The sequence below is a fragment of the Oncorhynchus tshawytscha genome, linkage group LG09 (assembly GCF_018296145.1).
Source record: "Oncorhynchus tshawytscha isolate Ot180627B linkage group LG09, Otsh_v2.0, whole genome shotgun sequence".
In the NCBI taxonomy this organism is placed as follows: domain Eukaryota; kingdom Metazoa; phylum Chordata; class Actinopteri; order Salmoniformes; family Salmonidae; genus Oncorhynchus; species Oncorhynchus tshawytscha.
The window spans coordinates 66,612,074-66,632,520 of record NC_056437.1 but is presented as its reverse complement, the minus strand read 5'-3'; the positions used below and the strand labels follow the sequence as shown (position 1 = coordinate 66,632,520).

The 20,447-nt window shown below is 41.2% G+C and overlaps 1 protein-coding gene across 3 annotated transcripts; it reads left to right on the top strand.

The window, feature by feature from the left end:
- Window positions 1-118: 118 nt before the first annotated feature.
- stxbp2 (syntaxin binding protein 2) lies at window positions 119-19,610 on the top strand. Of its 3 annotated transcripts, none has more exons than XM_024432811.1 (18): window positions 119-206; window positions 1,779-1,828; window positions 1,932-2,013; window positions 2,378-2,454; window positions 2,592-2,667; window positions 2,882-2,985; window positions 3,206-3,354; window positions 3,673-3,757; window positions 4,614-4,744; window positions 5,111-5,218; window positions 5,439-5,562; window positions 7,711-7,791; window positions 9,064-9,205; window positions 9,658-9,764; window positions 9,887-9,985; window positions 11,622-11,707; window positions 15,952-16,109; window positions 18,690-19,610. In XM_024432811.1, exons 1-18 carry the CDS (start codon window positions 170-172, stop codon window positions 18,752-18,754), a joined length of 1,761 nt encoding a protein of 586 aa, XP_024288579.1. In that variant the 5' UTR covers window positions 119-169; the 3' UTR covers window positions 18,755-19,610. The 3 variants fall into 3 exon arrangements, with proteins under 3 accessions (XP_024288579.1, XP_024288578.1, XP_024288580.1); XM_024432810.1 differs by having other exon boundaries at window positions 15,949-16,109; XM_024432812.2 differs by lacking the exon at window positions 119-206 and adding an exon at window positions 1,351-1,424 and having other exon boundaries at window positions 15,949-16,109.
- The last annotated feature ends 837 nt before the right edge of the window (window positions 19,611-20,447 follow it).

Below are 20,447 nucleotides of genomic sequence, written 5' to 3'. Positions count from 1 at the left end.
GAGTAACACTTTAGTCAAATTGGAAACTCTTATTTACTTATTCATTTTGAGTGCATTTGAACACTTTCCTATCTTTAAAAGACGAAGCGGACATGACGTCAATGTTATGTTTACGTCAGCCAGTTAAAAAAATTAATTGAAAAAAAATCGACAACACGGAAGTGTCAAGATGGCTCCAAGCGGACTGAAGGCTGTAGTCGGAGAGAGTAAGTTAAGAAATGTGTTAATTTTATAACTCAAGTGTCTAATGTTCGACGTTCTGCGGTCGAAATAGTGCCTTTTTGATACCATCACGTTTTTAGTTTGTCACATTAATAACAGAAAACATCCAAACTGCCTGGCTAGCGATGCATAGCATTCGCCACTCAAGCAAGTTGCTTCCGAGTAATGCCTGGCAATGGGATATAGCTGGCTGTCATTAGGCTATTTAAAATGTAAATATTAAATGTGACTGGGAAGGGTATGACTAGTCATCACTAGTAGTACTATTTCAAGTAAGCTCTAAAACTTGTTTTGCTGACTTCAGAAAAGTTTGGTCATACGCACGTCCTTGAAAACAGGTGCTGGGCTAATGAACAATATTAGTACAGAACAAGAAGGCCCGCACACTATTAAATATCCCAATTCACCGCTTTTTTTGACAACGTTTCGATCCGAAACGGTTCTTCGTCAGGTCAAACAAACTGAGTGCACACATACCAAAATATACACATCTCACCTCACCATTGCGGACATGACGCATGGTGGGTGCAAAAACAATTTGTTTATCGCTAATTTTATAACAATGAGATGGATACATGTCGTAGTTCCAGAAAATATTATCTATTTACAAAACGACCAAGTAGGTGACTTGGAAGGCAAGAAGAAATGGTCTGATATCAAACTCCTGGTTCAGACCTCTAAGAGACATGGTACACAAACGGTGGATCCAACACAATTATCTTCTCATAGATTATCAGTATCCCCCCCCCCTAGGAGTCTTAACATGTTCGATGGCAATGTATCTCAAAGAGCTAATGTTGTGAAGAGCCACCACATTGTCTAGAAAGGTACTACGTGGCACCGGTGGAATGTCAGACCTCACCACCATTTGACTGATGTTGGGAGTGTGTCTGAAGACTACCCGCGGGGGTTCTTTAAACGTCTTTTCCAGTTGTGGATCAGTGCTCAAGATGTACCAGTTTTTTATTAATGATGTGATCGAACTGTTTACCAAGTGGGGAGTATTGACGGAAGCATTGAATGCATTGGTCAGGAGGCCGGGGAGGTTTGGGCGTGAGGCTTTCATCCTGGGTCATATTTTTACAGCATTCCCTTGTGTTTTGCTGGGAACAATAGGTCAAGTTGGGTGTAGCTAGTTGATTGTGGGCTGCCTTGTGATCAACCATACATGTGAAGGAAGACAATGTGTACCTACTACCTGTGTAAGTTTATGTTCCTTTGCCTTTTATGACCCAGTTAGTTACTGTTTGACACTGGCCAACAAACACCATCTGAAAAAACATAGATCAATTGGGTCAACTTTAAGAGATCTCTGTCAAATATGGAACCAGGAAGGAAAAAAACAGATTCCAGAACCTAGACTACTGTTGTCTATTTCCAAATGTTTTGCCTCTTGCCAGGCCATCATTGTAAATAATAATTTGTTCTTAATTGACCCCCCATGTAAACTAACTATAAAATAAACACCTCTACTCATTCTGAGTTATTGGACACATTTCAGTTTTGTTACTGTAATATTTCATACTTCCTCTGTCTGTCTTTCCTCATCTCTTAAGAAATCCTGAATGGAGTTATCAAAAGTGTGAAGAAGGATGGAGAATGGAAGGTATTGTAAAAAATGTTGAGCGTGGCTCTGAAAAGATCCATGTCAAAAGACATGTCTAATGATCAATTAGATATTAATTGATAACGCCCATCTGTTTGTCCAGGTGCTCATTGTGGACCACATCAGCATGCGAATCCTGTCCTCCTGCTGCAAGATGTCAGATATCATGGCAGAGGGGGTGACTAGTAAGTGTTGGGTTGGGATGGCCAGTGGGCTAGGCTAATTGTATTTGTCAATAACAATTTATTGGTTCAAGGGATACATCATTCTAAACGATATTCAGAGTAGACCTGGGTTCAAACAGTATTTGTTTTCTTTCAAATACTTAAGCTGCGCTCAACTGAGCTTGTCTGGTGCAATAGTCCCAAAAGTACAAACCCAACCCCTCCCACCTGGCACTTGAGACAGGCTTAATTAAATGCTATTCGAAAGAAGTAAATACTATTTGAACCCAGGTATGGGTTATAGTATGAGGAAGTGAGTGTCTGTGGAGACGTTCTTCAGTTAGGATTGTACAGTCACTAACTGATCTTCCTTTTCCTCCCCCAGTTGTGGAGGACATCAACAAGCGCAGGGAACCCATCTCCAGCCTGGAGGCCATTTATCTGATCTCTCCTTCAGAGAAGGTGAGAAGTGTGTTTCCCCTGCCATTCCCCATTTCACTATGTCATCAACTGCCATATCCTGTACTGCTGTAAAGTAATCTTCCACTTTTCATCTTCCTCTTTTTCTGTCTCTCACCTGTGTGTGTGGATGTTCTCAGTCGGTTCGTGCTCTCATCAATGACTTCAAAGAGATTGCTTTCACCTACAAAGCGGCGCACATCTTCTTCACAGACAGTAAGACCATTTGTTTTAAATTGTTATAAAACTTCAAAACTGTACTCTTCCCTTGTCTGATACAAAACAATGTGGTGTCCTTCTGGTCATGTCTCTCTTGAAAGGAGATTCTAAATCTAATTGAGATTAACCTCGCAAAATGACAAAAAGCAGGAATATTTTGTTTAATAATACAATATAACTGTTGGTTTTGTGACAATCACCTATCCTGCAGACTGCCCAGATGCTCTTTTTGCTGAGATTGGGAGGTCCAGAGTTGCCAAAGTCATCAAGACTCTGAAGGAGATCAATGTTGCTTTCCTGCCATACGAGTCCCAGGTGGGTACCTACCTACCTACCCTACAGCACCTTCTTTGAACTTTGCTCAACTCTGGTCGCATGGCCAAATTGCCAAAAGTCTCATCTTGCCACCTCCCATTGAAAACAACACATTTTCTGGTAGTTTGATCACTCTAAGGAGTAGCCAGTGAAAATGCCCAGTAATTGTTGTCTCTCGCTCTCTCTCCCTCACGCCCTTCCTCTCCCTTCTCTATTCTAGGTATTTTCCCTAGATGATCCCAGCTCCCTGCACTCATTCTACAGTCCAGTTGGAGAGGGGAATAAAGACAGAATGATGGAGACTCTGGCAGAGCAGATCGCCACCCTCTGTGACACCCTGAAGGAGTACCCTGCCATCCGCTACCGCAGGTACCTATACACACCATACCCTAACTTACAGACAGGTCTCATAAATACAGGCATGCAAGTGCTACTAGAGGTTTCAGTGGGAATTGGATGTTCATCTGAGTAAATGGATACTTTTAGTCCTCCAGTAGTGGACGAAGGTAGCAACACCCCAAATGGATCGCGAATTGACACTTTTCAACGTCTTTTTCAACGCTCATCACACAGGTCTTGCATACAGAGCCTGTCTTCAATGGTCTTTTTGCACATCTGTGTCTGTGCTCGTACAGTCGCAAGTCACCCCTCTCTCTCTCTCTCGTTCTCTCCCTCCCTCTACCATAGCGGTCCTGAGGAGAATGCCAGGCTGGCTGAGGAGGTGTATCAGCGTCTGAACGCCCATAAAGCAGACAACCCCAGCATGGGAGAGGTGAGGAGACACCAACGCCTCGCCACCTCTCGCAATACACAACACTTCTTTCCAGTACTAATAATACCATGTCTGCTTGGTTCAATGACCGTTCACTCCCTGAAAATACACTGCATTGAATGACTTCTATCGGCAACCATCAAATGCTTTGTCTTTATGATACTAGGCTAATGATATGATTATTGAAGCATTTTGAAAGTGTTACATCTATCGGAGTCTCTCATAGCTACTTCTACTTTCTCACTTGATTTCCTGTAAATTATATTTCACACTCTCTGCTGCTCGGCTACTTTTTCTCTCCTTTTCTGTCTTTCCTAGCTGGCATTTCCTTAAAGCCTGTGTTGGACTTCTGAAGGCATGTATTAATTTGATATAATTTACCTTTCTGCTCTTATCTTCTCCATGGTCTCTCTGCCTCAGTACCCAGCACAGTAATACCATTTTCACACTATCGTGCAGAACTGTACTGGCTCGGATATGTGTTTTTCACAACAAAATATCCACTGCGGTGGGTAAGCAGGCCTGCGCAGTACAGTGTGAAAAGGGTATTAGAATACATATGGCATAGATATTTTCTTGTTTTTGTGGTTGTACTTTTAGAAAAAATTGAATGTGTGAAAGGCTGGCGTGAAAAAAAACTCTTCTGAATGGTTCAAGTCTGATGGTGGCACTGACTTGTTGGTAAAACCTGTTACCCAAAAGCATTCCTGACATTCTATTGTAGAGCTAGAGGCAATATATTTGATATATAACAAAGCAATGCCTAAGCATTGAAGGAGTTAACTGGTAATTAAAAAGTGATTTTTAGGTATAATTAATTGCCCTGACTGACGTGAGATGTCTGATTCGTTTTCAGGGTCCTGACAAGGCCAGGTCACAGCTGTTGATTGTGGACCGTGGCTTTGACCCCATCTCTCCCATTCTGCATGAGCTGACTTTCCAGGCCATGGTCTATGACCTTCTGGACATCAAACAGGATATCTACAAGTAGGCTTAGTTTGGCAGCCTATTCCCAATATACCGCACTACTTTTGACCAAGGCCCATGATGACCATATGGAAAATGCTATTCAGACATTCCTGACCTGCAAAACGATACTTCATTTCAGAATTGGTTAAAATTAGCTTAAGGGTCAGTTTTACATTTTGGTTAGTCGTGTTTACAGGTTAGGAGTATAACCTTTCTCCTACCACATTATTATTATTATTATTTGTGAATGTAGCTATATATAGTACTTGTGTATAGTTACACATCATACCTTCTTCTACTCATGGTATCTGTTATCCCTGTATAACGGTTGTTGTTTTGTGTGCTCTAGTTATCAAATGATCCCTGTGTTATTGTGTGTTGTAGATATCAGACGACTGGGATCGGGGACTCGAAGGAGAAGGAGGTTCTCCTGGACGAAGACGATGATCTGTGGGTCCAGCTGAGACACATGCACATAGCTGACGTCACCAAGTAAGACACACGCTCATCAAGATTACATACGACTAGTGTTTTTAACGATTCTAACCTCAACTAATAAGAGATGACATGATCCAGAGTTGGAGGTAAGTTTAGTGTTGTATTCAGGAAGTGAATTCTAAAAATTCATATCATGAATTCTCTTTCTTGATTTGAACACTGAATTGAACCCAACCCTGGGTTCAGATGTTGATGCTCTTTGTTCGTGTTCCAGGAAAGTGACGGAGCTGCTGCGTGTGTTCTGTGAGAGCAAGAGGATGTCCACTGATAAGGCCAATATCAAAGACCTGTCTCAGATGCTAAAGAAGATGCCACAGTACCAGAAGGAACTCAGCTTGGTGGGTACCTCGTCTTTCCATCTAAAATCAGTTGATTGGTTGAGACTGGCATTCATGTCTCTCCAGTGATCACCTACTGTCAGACTAAATGTCAACACATGTTCTATTCACATTTGGTAAAGATATGGGCCGTGTTCCAATGTCCATACTAGCAAACAGTAGGATTTTTACCTGCTACGCTGAAAGCTTAGTGCAAGTTACTTTATCCTATTGTTCTCAGGAATGAGCTGCACGTTAAAAAAAAAAGGTGGGTTTTACACTCAAGGGGCGTGAGCCTGATTTAATTGAAATTAATAGGAGCGTATTACCCTCTGCAAATGTTGCGCATCTGGTATAGCAAGCCACTTATAATGCATGCCCAATACATTTTTTCATTCTACTGTGCCTTCAGAAAGTATTCACGCTCCTTGACTTTTTCCACATTTTGTTGTGTTACAGCCTAAATTTAAAATAGATTAAATTTCAAATTATTATTTTTTGTCACTAGCCTACACACAATACCACAATGTCAAAGTGGAATTATGTTTTTTTAGAAACTTTTACAAATGACTTAATAATGGAAAGCTGAAATGTCTTAAGTCAATAAGAATTCAACCCCTTGGTTATGGCAAGCCTAAATACATTCAGGAGTAAACATTTGCTTTGGTCACATAATAAGTTGCATGGATTCACTCTGTGTAATGGTGTTTATCATGATTTTTGAATGACTACCTCATCTCTGTACCTCACACATACAATTATCTGTCGAGCAGTGAATTTCAAACACAGATTCAACCACAAAGATCAGGGAAGTTATCCAATGCCTTGCATAAGAAAGACCACCTGTTGGTAGATGGATTAATACAAAATACAGACATTGAATATCCCTTTGAGCATGGTGGTTATTAATTACCCTTTGAATGGTGTGTCAATACACCCAGTCACTGCAAAAATACAGGCGTTCTTCCTAACTCAGTTGCCGGAGAGGAAGGAAACTGCTCAGGGATTTCACCATGTTACAGAGTTTAGTGGCTGTTATAGGACAACTAGTGATGGATCAACCCTTGTAGTTATACTCCACTATACTAACCTAATTGACAGAGTGAAATGAAGGAAGCCTGTACAGAATAAAAATATTCCAAAACATGCATCCTGTTTGGAACAAGTCAGTAAATTATTACTGCAAAAGAAATTGGCAAACCAAATACCTTTTTGTCCTGAATATAAAGTGTTATGTTTGGGGAAAATCCAATGCAACATATTAGTGAATACTACTCTCCATATTCTCATGCATAGTGGTGGCTGCATCATGTTATGGATATGCTTGTAATCTTTGTGTGATTAACCTTTTTTTTTAACTAGGCAAGTCGGTTACAAACTAATTCTTATTTACAATGACTGCCTACTGGGGAACAGTGGGCTTAACTGCCTTGTTTAGGAGCAGAACGTCAGATTTTTGCCTTGTCAGCTCGGGGATTCGATCCAGCAATCTTTCGGTTACTGGCCCAGCTGTAACCACTAGACTACCTGCCACCTCGTCTTTTAAGGACTGTGGAATTTTTCAGGATAAAAAAAAGAAATGGAATGGTGCTAAGCACAGGCAAAATCCTAGAGGAAAAGCTGGTTCAGTCTGCTTTCCACCAGACACTGGTAGATGAATTCACCTTTTAGCAGGTCAATAAACTAAAACACAAGTCCAAATCTGCACAGGAGTTGCTTACCAATAAGACCGTGAGCGTTCCTGAGTGGCCTGAGTTACAGTTTTGACTTAAATCTACATGGAAATCTATGTTAAGACCTGAAAAATGGTTGTCTAGCAATGATCAACAACCAATTTGACAGGACTTAAAGAATTTAGAAAAGAATGGGCAAATGTTGCACAATCCATGTGTGAAAAGCTCTTCGAGACTTACCCAGAAAGACTCACAGCTCTATAATCACTGCTAAAGGTGCTTCTAGAAATTGACTCACTCAGGGGTGTGAATGAGATACTGCTTAATTTTCCCTCAAATTTAAACCATTCTTAAAAATGTTTGATTGTGTCATTATGGGTGAGAACTGCAATTTAATCCATTTTGAATTCAGGCTGTAGCAACAAAGTGGAGTATCATGATAGTGTGATATCAACTTTTAGAAGATAATAAGTAATGTGTTTATTTTGATTTGCAGTACTCCACTCACCTGCACCTGGCTGAGGCCTGCATGAAGAAATTCAAAGCCTCTGTGGACAAGCTGTGTGAGGTGGAACAGGTCAGTGTTGCTACAAAACACAAGTCCCAAATGGCACCCTATTCTCTATATAGTACAATACTTTTGACCAATACCCATAGGGATCTGATCACAAGTAGTGCACTATAATAGGGTAAAGGGTGGCGTCAAGCTCCCTCTCCCTCTCTTAAGAACCATATGCAAATGACCTGGCAGGTACACTCATGATACACCCAGGAGCATGCTTTTGATTCTCGGAAGTGTAAACACACTCTGGTTTTATTCAACCATTATTTAACCAGCAAGACCTTTTGAGATGAATCATCTCTTTTTCAAGAGTGACCTATAGCATTTTAATTACATGTTTGTCGGTTCTTTGATTTTATATGTTTCTGTTCTGTGGTTTTTTTATTTTTTTTTATTTCCCCCCATCTTTTCTGACATCCTCTATCATTCTTTCTACACTGAAATGTTTATTTTCCCAAAGATATCCTCATCTTCCTTGTTTTTCTATGCGCTGACACGGTCGGCAGGTGGCTCCTGGCTTACGGGTTAAGCGGGCATTGTGTCAAGAAGCAGTGCGGCTTGGTTGGGTTGTGTTTCGGAGAACGCACGGCTCTCAGCCTTCGCCTCTCCCGAGTCCGTACACTGTGCCGTACAGGGATGAGACAAGACTACCACGAATTTGGGGTGAAAAGGGGGTAAAAAAAAGAATGTAGTGCACTATATAGGGAATAGGGTGCCATTTGACACGCTACCATAGTGTGACGCTGTCTGGCGTCCTAGTGGGCATCCACTTCACTAATGTTGTGTAAAGGGCTTGAGACGAGACGTGTCGCACATCTCTATCAAGTGTCCCTCTCTGAACCTACAGTAATGTCATTTACTAGTCTTAAAGACCATTAGTCTTAAAGACCTAATCTTTTAAAGACCATTAATGTTGCCAGGCTGTTATTACTACTGGGAAACCCATCCATCCAGAAATCTTACACCAAGACATCGCAGACTAGAACCCCTTTCCCTTCCTGGTTCCCAGAGCAGCTCCTACTTTCTCCCTCAACACATTTACCCCGTCCCAAATGGCACCCAAGTCCCTATTTAGTGCATTACTAATAGCGTGCCATTTGGGACGCATGCATTGTTTTGATCTTAATGATTCTAATAGCGCCACTCGGGTTTGTTTCCTAGTCTTTAACATGGTAGGTTTAGTGGTCACTTGAGACGGGGGGCCTAAATGCATCACTCTCTGAGTGGTGTTGTTGCATTCTCTGAGTGGTGTTGTCGATTTGTTGTTTTCCCCCGTATGTTTCCCAGGACCTGGCCATGGGGACTGATGTAGATGGGGAACCCCTGAAGGATGCTATGAAGAGCATCGTCCCGGTACTCCTCAACACCGACATTGACCCCTACGACAAGATCCGCATCATACTGCTCTATGTCTTCCACAAGAAGAAGGGTAGGTCAACAGATTTGCCTTGGCTGCATGATCCCAATGTGTTTGCTTTCTGTCAATGCATGGTCAAGATACACACAGCAGGTGCAGCAATATGAGCGTTTCTAATATGATAGGACACAGCTACTCTCCACCTGACTGCTATTGAAATGAAATGATAGCTTTCCTGAACAGCTCTATAAGATCAAATGACTTGATCACATTTTTGTGGTGTGTGTGTGTATATGTTTGTGGATGTTGGCCTGAGGAGCAGATGGTGGTCTTTAAGTTGAGTGCTTGGCTCTACTCTGTAAATAATGATCGTCTCTCCAAGAATATGATGTGGTTACTGTTGATACTTGGGGGATGACAACAGGCTAGCTTAGGAAGCCGTTTTGATTAGGCTAACTTGATGAGTCGTCACTCATTACGTTCTCCAGCTCTACTCTGTATAACGGTGGTCTCCTCACACACAGGCATTGGAGAGGAGAACCTGACCAAGTTAATCCAGCATGCCAACGTGCAGGCAAACAGCAACATCATCACCAACCTACAGCACCTGGGCTGCCCCGTCATCGCTGGGGTCAGTAGGGCTCTGTCTGTCCATCTCTCCGCCGCTCTCTCTCGCTCTCACGTTTTTGGGCTGAACAAATGCCTCTTTTTTTCCCCTTGTTATATTTTGAAGTGTGTGAAATGTTGTTTCAGGCTCTCAATGCAGGGAAAACACTGCCTGAGAAGAAAGAGCGCAAGGAGAGTACGTACCAGCTCTCCCGATGGACACCCACCATCAAAGACGTGATGGAGGTATGGCGGAGGACAAGGATAGACAGTGTGGTTTGAGGAAGTTGGACCTGCTTTGAAATGGGCCTGGGGCTTTCCCACCCAGACCCGACCCTTTCACGAACTGACCCGGGACAACTAGACCCGTTCCATATAGACTTGGTCAGATCCAGGTCCGATCCGAGTGCAGGAAGCAGCAGAAAAGTAAATTTTTAAGATACTTTATTAACCGGAGCTGATAAAGCATGAGAGAGAGGTGCCGCTCTAGCAGGGACCGTGCTGTTTGTGTATTGTGAGAGTGAGAGTGAGGGAGGAACACCAAGCAGACTCGTGCTATTTATTTCATTTTTATTTTATTTAACTAGGCCAGTCAGTTAAGAAAACGTTCTTATTTACAATGATGGCCTAGGAACAGTGGGTTAACTGCCTTGTTCAGGGGCAGAACAACAGATTTTTACCTTGTCAGCTCGGGGATTCGATCTAGAAACCTTTCGGTTACTGGCCCAACGTGCGAACCACTAGGCTTCCTGCCACCCCATATACCCGTGACAATAATATCAGATAAGACCCGTGACACTTTTTTAAAATTCTGGATCGGGTCTCAGGTATTTTGGTACAGGTGGATCCGTCAACAGCTGACTGGCGACAGGACGGTTGGGCATTAGTGCAGTTGAGTCCGTTTCGGCGATAACATGGACTCTAAACAAAGTGATTGAACTTTGTTGCTCCTTGTTGAAACAAGCAACTGAACACCCCCCACGATGCAGCAGCACACATAGAAATAGATTGACTAGAAGTGGCTTGGAACCTATAACCCTGGCAATTTGACTGGTAAACTCATGGGTACACTCGCAATGGCTCCCTAATATAGACCCAATCGGTATATGATAGAGAGGCGCGACCCTGCCCGTCTGTGGGGAAGACAACCTGTGGTTACCCCAGTGGCTCACAGCAAAAACTTGACCTTTTTCAACCACAATTTCCTTGTTTTAGTCAATTACAAAACTACATTTTAAGAAAAGTACATGTGTAAAGATGACTTTTCAACATTGCCTTCTCACGACTTAGAAAAACGTAAGGCTTCCCAGATCCCCCTTTTCTGTCATGACGATGCTAGCTAGCAGCCACTTGCTTGAGGGCTACCTACCGACCGGAACATTAAGCTAGCCAAGGCCAACAACACAAACAAACGGACTATACAAGTAGTGAGTAGAGTTCCAAACGGACTGTACTTAACAAGTTAAATGCGTTACCTGTGGTGATGCTTTCCACACACATAGCTACGTGTAGCCTACTTGGACATCTACTTGGACATTGCCTGAAGCCACAAGGCTCTTCTCACAGGCTCTGTTTCCCTACGTGGGAGCACTGCAAACCATAGATCAGGATTTTTGACCTGGCTACATGTACATTGAACAACATAGCAGATTTCCTGCATGTTTTGTTGTTTCTGTATAACAAAAAAAATCTATGATGAAGTTGCCTCTTACAATGCGGATCAACAGGAAATAATGTTAGTTTTCCCCAACTTGTGGGTGTGGGCGAGAGGAATTCCTTATTACATGAAAACCGACTGGGACTATTGTGAGGCATTTGGCTAGCAAATTACTGTCATCCAAAAATTCCAAGTCTGACCAACCATGTCTGTCTATTTTTCCAGAATGCCATAGAGGACAAGCTGGACAAGAAGCAGTGGCCATTCATCTCTGAGCCTGCCCCCATCAACACCATGCAGACGACTGTCAGGTGTGTATACTCTATGCATCACTTGGAGGGGGGGGGGTCCGTGGACAGAAGGGGCATGGCCTTATCGGATGCAGATGGGTCACATACGTTAACACTTTAATCTCAGATGTAATCTTTAAAATAGAGCATTGGTGTAGTTAAGTGGGTTGGAGAGGTGAAAAGTTAGTTGATCCAAGCTGCCATTAGACAGCCTGTGAATAATCTACCAGGAGTTATTTTTAGTTTGTTGATATAGTTTGTTTGTGTTGTACAGTGCATTCGGCAAGTATTCAGACCCCTTGACTTTTTTCACATTTTGTTACGTTACAGCCTTAATATAATGTTGTTTTTTTCCTTTATTTAACTAGGCAAGTCAGTTGAGAACAAATTCGTATTTTCAATGACTTGCCTAGGAACAGTGGGTTAACTGCCTTGTTCAGGGGCACAGATTTTTACCTTGTTAGCTTGGGGATTTGGTCTTGCAACATTTCGGTTACTAGTCCAACACTCTAACCACTAGGCTACCTGCCCCCCAATATCATTTTTTTTTTAAATCCTCATCAATCTACACACAATACCCCATAAGGACAAAGCAAAACCAGGTTTTTAGAAATGTTTGCTAATTTATATATGTTTTTGTAAAATAATGATTTATATAAGTATTCAGACCTTTTACTATTAGACTCGAAATTGAGCTCAGGTGCATCCTGTTTCCATTGATCATCCTTGATGTTTCTACAACTTGATTTGAGTCCACCTTTGGTAAATTTGATTGATTGGACATGACATGGAAAGGCACACACCTGTCTATATATACACCAGTGCATGTCAGAGGAAAAACCAAGCCATGAAGTTGAAGGAATTGTCCATAGAGCTCTGAGACAGGATCTGGGAAAGGGTACCAAAAATGATCCGTAGCATTGAAGGTCCCCAAGAGCACAGTGGCCTCCATTCTTAAATGGAAGAAGTTTGGAACCACCAAGACTCTTCCTAGAGCTGGTCGTCTGGTCTAACTGAGCAAATGGGGGAGAAAGGTGACCAAAAACCCGATTCTGACAGAGCTTCAGAGTTCCTCTGTGGAGATGGGAGAACCTTCCAAAAGGACAACCATCTCTGCAGCACTCCACCAATCAGGTCTTTATGGTAGAGTGGCCAGACGGAAGCCACTCTTCAGTAAAAGGCACATGACAGCCCGCTTGTAGTTTGCCAGAGGCACCTAAAGGACACAGACCAAGAGAAACAAGATTCTCTGGTCTGATGAAACCAAGATTAAACACTTTGTCCTGAATGCCAAGTGTCACGTCTGGAGGAAACCTGGCACCCAAAGGTGAAGCATGGTGGTGGCAGCATCATGCTGTGGGGAGGTTTTTCAGGGACTGGGAAACTAGTCAGGATTGGGGGAAAGATGAACCGAGCAAAGTACAGAGAGAGCATTGATGTAAACCTGCTCAGGACCTCAGACTGGGGCAACGGTTCACCTTCCAACAGGACAACGACACTAAGCACACTGCCAAGACAACGTAGGAGTGGCTTTGGGACCAGTCTCTGAATGTGCTTGAGTGGCCCAGCCAGAGTCCGGACTTGAAAATATGATATTTCAGTTTTTATATATATATATCACACTTTTGCTAACATTTCTAAATTGTTTTTGCTTTGTCCTTATATGGTATTGTGTGTGTAAATGACAATTTCATCCGTTTTAGAATAAGGCTGTAACGTAACAAAATGTGGAAAAAGTCGAGGGATCTGAATACTTTCCGAATGCACTGTAGAAAAGCTCATCTGAAGGCACTTACGGGCTTGGTAATCTGTGTGTTTACTAATTTATGGACAATGCAGTGGTGTCCCAAATGCCACTTTATTCCCTCTATATAGTGCACTACTTTTGACCAGAGCCCTGGTTGAAAGTTGTGCGCCATATATAGAATAGGGTGCCATTTGGGACCTTACACAGACTTCCTTGTTCAGAGCAAAGCTCTTTTTGAGGCCAGGGTTTAAATTCTTGATAAAATCTTTCTATAGACAGGCGTATCATCATGGCTGCGTCCTAAATGGCACACTATTCCCTTTTATGGTATCCTACTTTGGACCAGGACCCATGGGGCATTGGTCAAAAGTAGAACACTATGTAAAATGGGGTCCCATTTGGGACGCACACATGAAGAAATATGTTATATAGCAAGAACATCAACAGCTTAATGGAATACAAACGTGTTCACATCTGGAGATGTAACTTTAAACATGTCAACATCCGGTAGCTGTTCTTTTAGCTTTATAACTATATCCCCTGTGCTTTTGTTCTCATCCCACTGATGTTGTGCATTAGCCTACAGTACCAGACCCATACTCATTCTACATTGTAGAATAATAGTGAAGACATCAAAACTATGAAATGACACATATGGAATCAAGTAGTAACCAAAAAAATGTTAAACAAATCAAAATATATTTCATACTTGAGATTCGCCAAAGTAGTCACCCTTTGCCTTGATGACAGCTTTGCACACTCTTGGCATTCTTTCAACCAACTTCACCTGGAATGCTTTTCCAACAGTCTTGAAGGAGTTACCACATGCTAAGCACTTGTTGGCTGCTTTTCCTTCACTCTGCGGTCCGACTCATCCCAAACCATCTCAATTTGCTTGAGGTCGGGTGATTGTGAAGGCCAGGTTCATCACTCTTCATCACTCTTCAAATTCCCCTTACAGAGCCTGGAGGTGTGTTGGGTCATTGTCCTGTTGAAAAACAAACGATAGTCCCACTAAGCGCAAACCAGATTGGATGGTGTATTGCTGCAGAATGCTGTGGTAGCCATGCTGGTTAAGTGCGTCTTGAATTTTAAATAAATCGCAGGCAGTGTCACCAGCAAAGCACCATCATACCTCCTCCTCCATGCTTCACAGTGGGAACCACACATGCGGAGATCATCCGTTCACCTACTCTGCATCTCACAAAGAAATGGAGGTTGGAACTAAAAAATTCAATTTGGACTCATCAGATCAAAGGACAGATTTCCACTGGTCTAATGTCCATTGCTCGTGTTTCTTGGCCCAAGCAAGTCTCTTCTTATTATTGGTGTCCTTTTAGTAGTGGTTTCTTGGCAGAAATTCGACCATGAAGGCCTGATTCATGCAGTCTCCTCTGAACAGTTGATGTTGATGTCTGCTACTTGAACTCTGCATTTATTTGAGCTGCCATTTCTGAGGCAGGTAACTCTAATGATCTTATCCTCTGCAGCAGAGGTAACTCTGGGTCTTCCTTTCCTGTGGCTGTCCCCACGAGAGCCAGTTCCATCATAGTGCTTGATGGTTTCTGCGACTGCACTTGAAGAAATTGTAAAAATATTTTAATTTTCCAGATTGACTGACCCATGTCTTCAAGTATTGATGGACTGTCGTTTCTCTTGCTTATTTGAGCTGTTCTTTCCATAATATGGACTGTATCTTTTACCAAATAGTGCTATCTTCTGTATACCACCCCTATCTTATCACAACACGACTAATTGGCTTAAACACATTAAGAAGGGAAGAAATTCTACAAATTAACTTTTAACAAGGCACACCTGTTAATTGAAATGCGTTCCAGGTGACTACCTCATGAAGCTGGTTGAGAGAATGCCAAGAGTGTGCAAAGTTGTCAAGGCAAAGGGTGGCTACTTTGAAGAATCTCAAATATAAATAATAGTTATTTTTTTATTTTAAAAAACCTTGAATGAGTAGGTGTCTGGTACTGTATATGTTGATCATATTTAATATCTTCATCTTGGATTATTCACATAGTACATCTACAAAGCCCTTCGTTGATTATCCCATACATATGATAGACTGTAATATACTATGTTCTATTTAATTATGTGCATTATCCATGGCCAGCCATCTTGTCAAATCATATTATCTTGAGGCTTTATACCTCCCACGGTATATATTATATAATCAGAAAATATAGTGTGATAATTTATACCATGTATTGATTTAAGATCCATAATTGTTGGTAATGGATATATAATTATGGTTGTTGGAGAACTACATAATTACTAATGTACAGTACATCACAGGAGGCTGGTGAATGGAATTTTATCAAATACATTAAAAACAATTTGTTATCGTTCCATGTATCCCTTTCGAGCCATTTACTATGAACCCACCCTTTCCATTTAAAGTGCCACCAGCCACCACCGATGTACATGTTTTATTTTACTGCAGCAAATCATTTCTACATAATTAGAAATGTACATGTTTTATTATGTTTGTATCATACTGCAGCAGTGCTCGGTTCGGACAGTGGCACAAGAACAAGTCTCCAACGGAGTATCGTTCCGGCCCTCGGCTCATCATCTTCATGATCGGAGGCGTGTCCCACTCTGAGATGCGCTCCGCCTACGAGGTCACTCGAGCTACCGACGGAAAATGGGAGGTCCTGATTGGTAGGAACACAATAGTTGGACTCAAACTTAATACTGTACACGTTTATTTTATTTAACCTTATTTTTAACCAGGCAAGCCAGTTGTTTTTATTTTATTTACAATGATGACACACCATGTACCCTCGTTTGGAATGCCCCTGCTGGTGGCGCGAAAAGATCCTACAGTACCTTCAGAAAGTATTCACACCCCTTGACTTGTTACAGCCTGAATAGATTACATTGATTTTTTTTTCTCTCTGGACACAATACCCTATAATGACAAGGTGAAAAACACATTTTCAGACATTTTTGCAAATGTATTTGAAAGTGAAATGTATAGAAATATCAAATTTACGTAGGTATTCATGAGTCAATACTTTGAAGAAGCACCTTACACCTCTGGGTATGTCTCTAAGAGCTTTCTATACCTGGATTGTGCAACATTTGTCCACTTATTCTTTTCTAAATTATTTCAGCTCTGTCAAATTGGTTGTTGATCATTGCTCAACAACCAAACCATTTTCAGGCCTTGCCATAGATTTTCAATTAGATTTAAGTCAAAACTGTAACTCGGCCACTCAGGAACATTCACTGTCTTGGTAAGCAACTCCAGTGTAGATTATCCCTTGTGTTTTAGGTTATTGTCCTGCTGTCAAGTTGAAACAGACTGAACCAGGTTTTACACTAGGATTTTGCCTCCTGTTAGCTCATTCCATTTATTTTTTATTCTGAGAAACACCCCAGTCCTGAACTATTGCAAGCAATACCCATAACATGATGCAGCCACAACTATGCTTGAAAATATGGAGAGTGGTACTCCATAATATGTTGTATTGGATTTTCCCCCAAACAACACTATATTCAAGACCAAAAGTGAATTGCTTTGCCACATTTTTTGCAACATTACTTTAGTGCCTCGTTGTAAACAGGATGCATGATTTGGAATATTTGTATTCTCTACAGGCTTCCTTCTTTTCACTCTGTCACTCTGTCTAGGTTAGTATTTTTGGAGCAACTATACTGAACAAAAATATGAACGCAACATGTTGGTCCCATATTTCATGAGTTGAAATAGAAGATCCTATACATTTTCCATATGCACAAAAAGCTTATTTTGCTTACATTTTGTGCACAAATTTGTTTACATCCCTGTTAGTGAGCATTTCTCGTTTGCCAAGATGATCCATCCACCTGACAGGTGTGGCATATCAAGAAGCTGATTAAACAGCATGATCATTACACAGGAGTGCCTTGTGCTTGGGACAATAAAATGCCACTAATGTGCAGTTTTGTCACACAACACAATGCCACAGATGTCTCAAGTTTTGAAGGAGAGTGCAGTTGGCATGCTGACTGCAGTAATGTCCGCCAGAGCTGTTGCTAGATCATTTAATTATCATTTCTCTACCATAAGCCGCCTACAACATCGTTTTAGAGAATTTGTCAGTACGTCCAACCTGCCTCACAACCGCAGACCATGTGTAACCACGCCAGGACCTCCACATCTGGCTTCTTTACCTGCGTTATTGTCTCAGACCAGCCACTGGGACAGCTGATGAAACTGACAAGTATTTATGTCTCTAATAAAACCCTTTTGTGGGGAATAACTCATTCTGATTAGCTGGGCCTGGCTCCTCAGTGCGCCCAAACACAGTCATGATTTCCTTAAATGAACTGTATCTCAGTAAAATCTTAAATTGTTGCCAGTTGCGTTTATTTTTAATCAGCGTATGCAATATTGTTGATCCATCCCCAATTGTATCCTATCACAGACATTTAAACTCTAACTGTTTTAGTCACCATTGGCCTCATGGTGAAATTCCTGAGCGGTTTCCTTCCTCTGCGGCAACTGAGTTAGGAAGGACGCCTTTATCTTTGTAGTGATACACTATCCAAACTGTTATTAATAACTTCAACATGCTCAAAAGGATATTATTCAATGTCTGCTTTTTTTTAACCAATAGGTGCCTTTGCAAGGCATTGGAAAACTTCCCTGGTCATTTTGGTTGATTCTGTGTTTGAAATTCACTGCTTGAATGAGGGACTTTAAAGATAATTGTGTGTGTGAGGTACAGAGATGAGGTAGTCATTAAAAAAATCATGTTAAACACTATTGCACACAGAGAGTCCATGCAACTTATTATGTGACTTGTATAGCACATTTTTACTCCTGAACTTATTTAGGCTTTCCATAACAAATTGGTTGAGTACTTGACTCAAGACATTTCAGCTTAAATGTTTTTATTAATGGTTAAGCATTTCAAAAAACAATTCCACTTTGACATTATGGAGTTGTGTGTGTGTGTGTGTGTGTGTGTGTGTGTGTGTGTGTGTGTGTAGGCCAGTGACGACGAAACTCTGAATTCAGGCTGTAACAACAAAATGATCATTCATCAGTGTGGGAAAAGTCAATACTTTCTGAAGGCACTGTATATCCCCCAGAGTCTGTCTCTCTCTATCTCTCTCTCTATCTCTCTCTCTATCTATCTATCTATCTCTCTATCGATCTATCGATCGATCGAAAGCGTCTTCGGGTTTCAGAAAAGTGCCATATAATTAGTATTAATACTCCTGTGTTGTCGTTTCCCCTCCTCTCTATAGGTTCGTCTCACATTGTCACTCCCACCAGCTTCCTAAATGACCTGAAGAAGCTGGATCTGGTTTAAACTCCTGAAAACTAGATACAACCCTCCCTTCTCTCCTCAGGCCTGGTAGGGAGATGGTCTGAGTCTGCTGGGAGAATGTCTCTGAACACAAACCTGGATTCAAATTGCTCTTGTTTTGAGGGTTTTGATTTAAGCCTGCCGGGAGTGCCAGATCAGTGGTGTTTGCACTTTTTAGGATTATTCCAGTGGTTCAATTAAGCACAGTTAAAAAATAAAACGAATACTATTTGAACCCAGGTCTGCTGTTAACGGAGGGGGTTCATCATGAGATGCTTGAGTACTCGTCTGTTGCAGGGTTTGAGATGACTAAAACAAAGTGCCTTTTTTTAAAGATGTAGTCATCATTAAAGGACAGTATCTTATGATTCTCAATTTTATTGAATTTTCTTAATTGAATTATGCTTGAATTAAAACAAATTATGTACATACGTAATGCTGTGATGGACATTTTTTGCTCTGAATATTTAATTAAAACAGTCCTTATATTATGAAGATTATTTGAATCTGTGTCTTCTACTGTAATTGAGTTACAAATATGGGCTGCATATCAACATTCTAAAGTGGCTTCCTCTCCTTTTGTCCTCACTGATGATGAATGAAATTGTATAAAGAGCAGTGGCCTCTTTAGACTATTGAGATGTAACCTGTGTTGGGACCATTAAATACTTGTGTGCCTTTCCTGAGTTACATTTGTTTTCATCTGTCTAAATGTCTTTACTACTGTAGTGTCTTTCTCTGGAATCATGCACTTTCATAATAATATAGGTTTTATAAAGGAAGGGATGATGTGTGGTTGTTAGGGCCTTTGATGTCTTTGTATTTTAGTCCAAATTATGAATAAACTAAATGCATTTTTCTCTTTGTCAAATGTTCTTGCTGCCATGAGAATGCCAAGAGAATCCCTGGTGTTGAAGCCAGGAGAAATCAACATAGTACTAGTCTGGGTACCGGGTACAGATTAAGCCTGGGAAAACACTTTCAGTTGAGATTATTTTTAGTCCTGGACTAGGCATAATCTGTGTCTGGGAAACCGTCCCTATTTTGATTGTATACATGAATTCTAATGTCCATTTCTATGGCAATAAAGCATGCGTTATGTATTGTAGCATGCATTCTCATTTCTATGGCTTTCACAATCGATGCTGAAGGTCTTTGTTTAATGTAATTGATATTGACCACCAGCCTGTTTAGGATTGGAGGCCTTATGGCACTGAGCTTAATTACTTATGCATCCTTATCCTCACTTCTTAAATACTGCATTATGTCTCAATCTAAATAGCAAATATTTATCCCACTTTTTTTTTTTTAAAGTGTTTTAATGTGTATAGATGTTGATCATAAACACCACATGGATGCTTCACAAGTCATTTATAGCGTTTCATATTAGATAATGGTGATATAACAGGCCGCTTCATCTGGTGTGACATCTGGCATTTTCTATGGTCCACTGTAGCTCAGCTGGTAGAGCATGGTGCTTTCAATGCCAGGAGAGTGAGTTTGATTCCCAGGACCAGCCGTCCGTAAGATGCACGACTGTAAGTCAACGGATAAAAGCGTCCGCATAAACGGCATATATATATCATATGTTATTGCCTGTAAATGATTCATGCAGCCTAATGTATGCCTCTATGTATGCCTTATAAAAGTCTTCTGATTGTTTCAGTAAGCCTTACAAATTAGGTGTAGTTTGAAG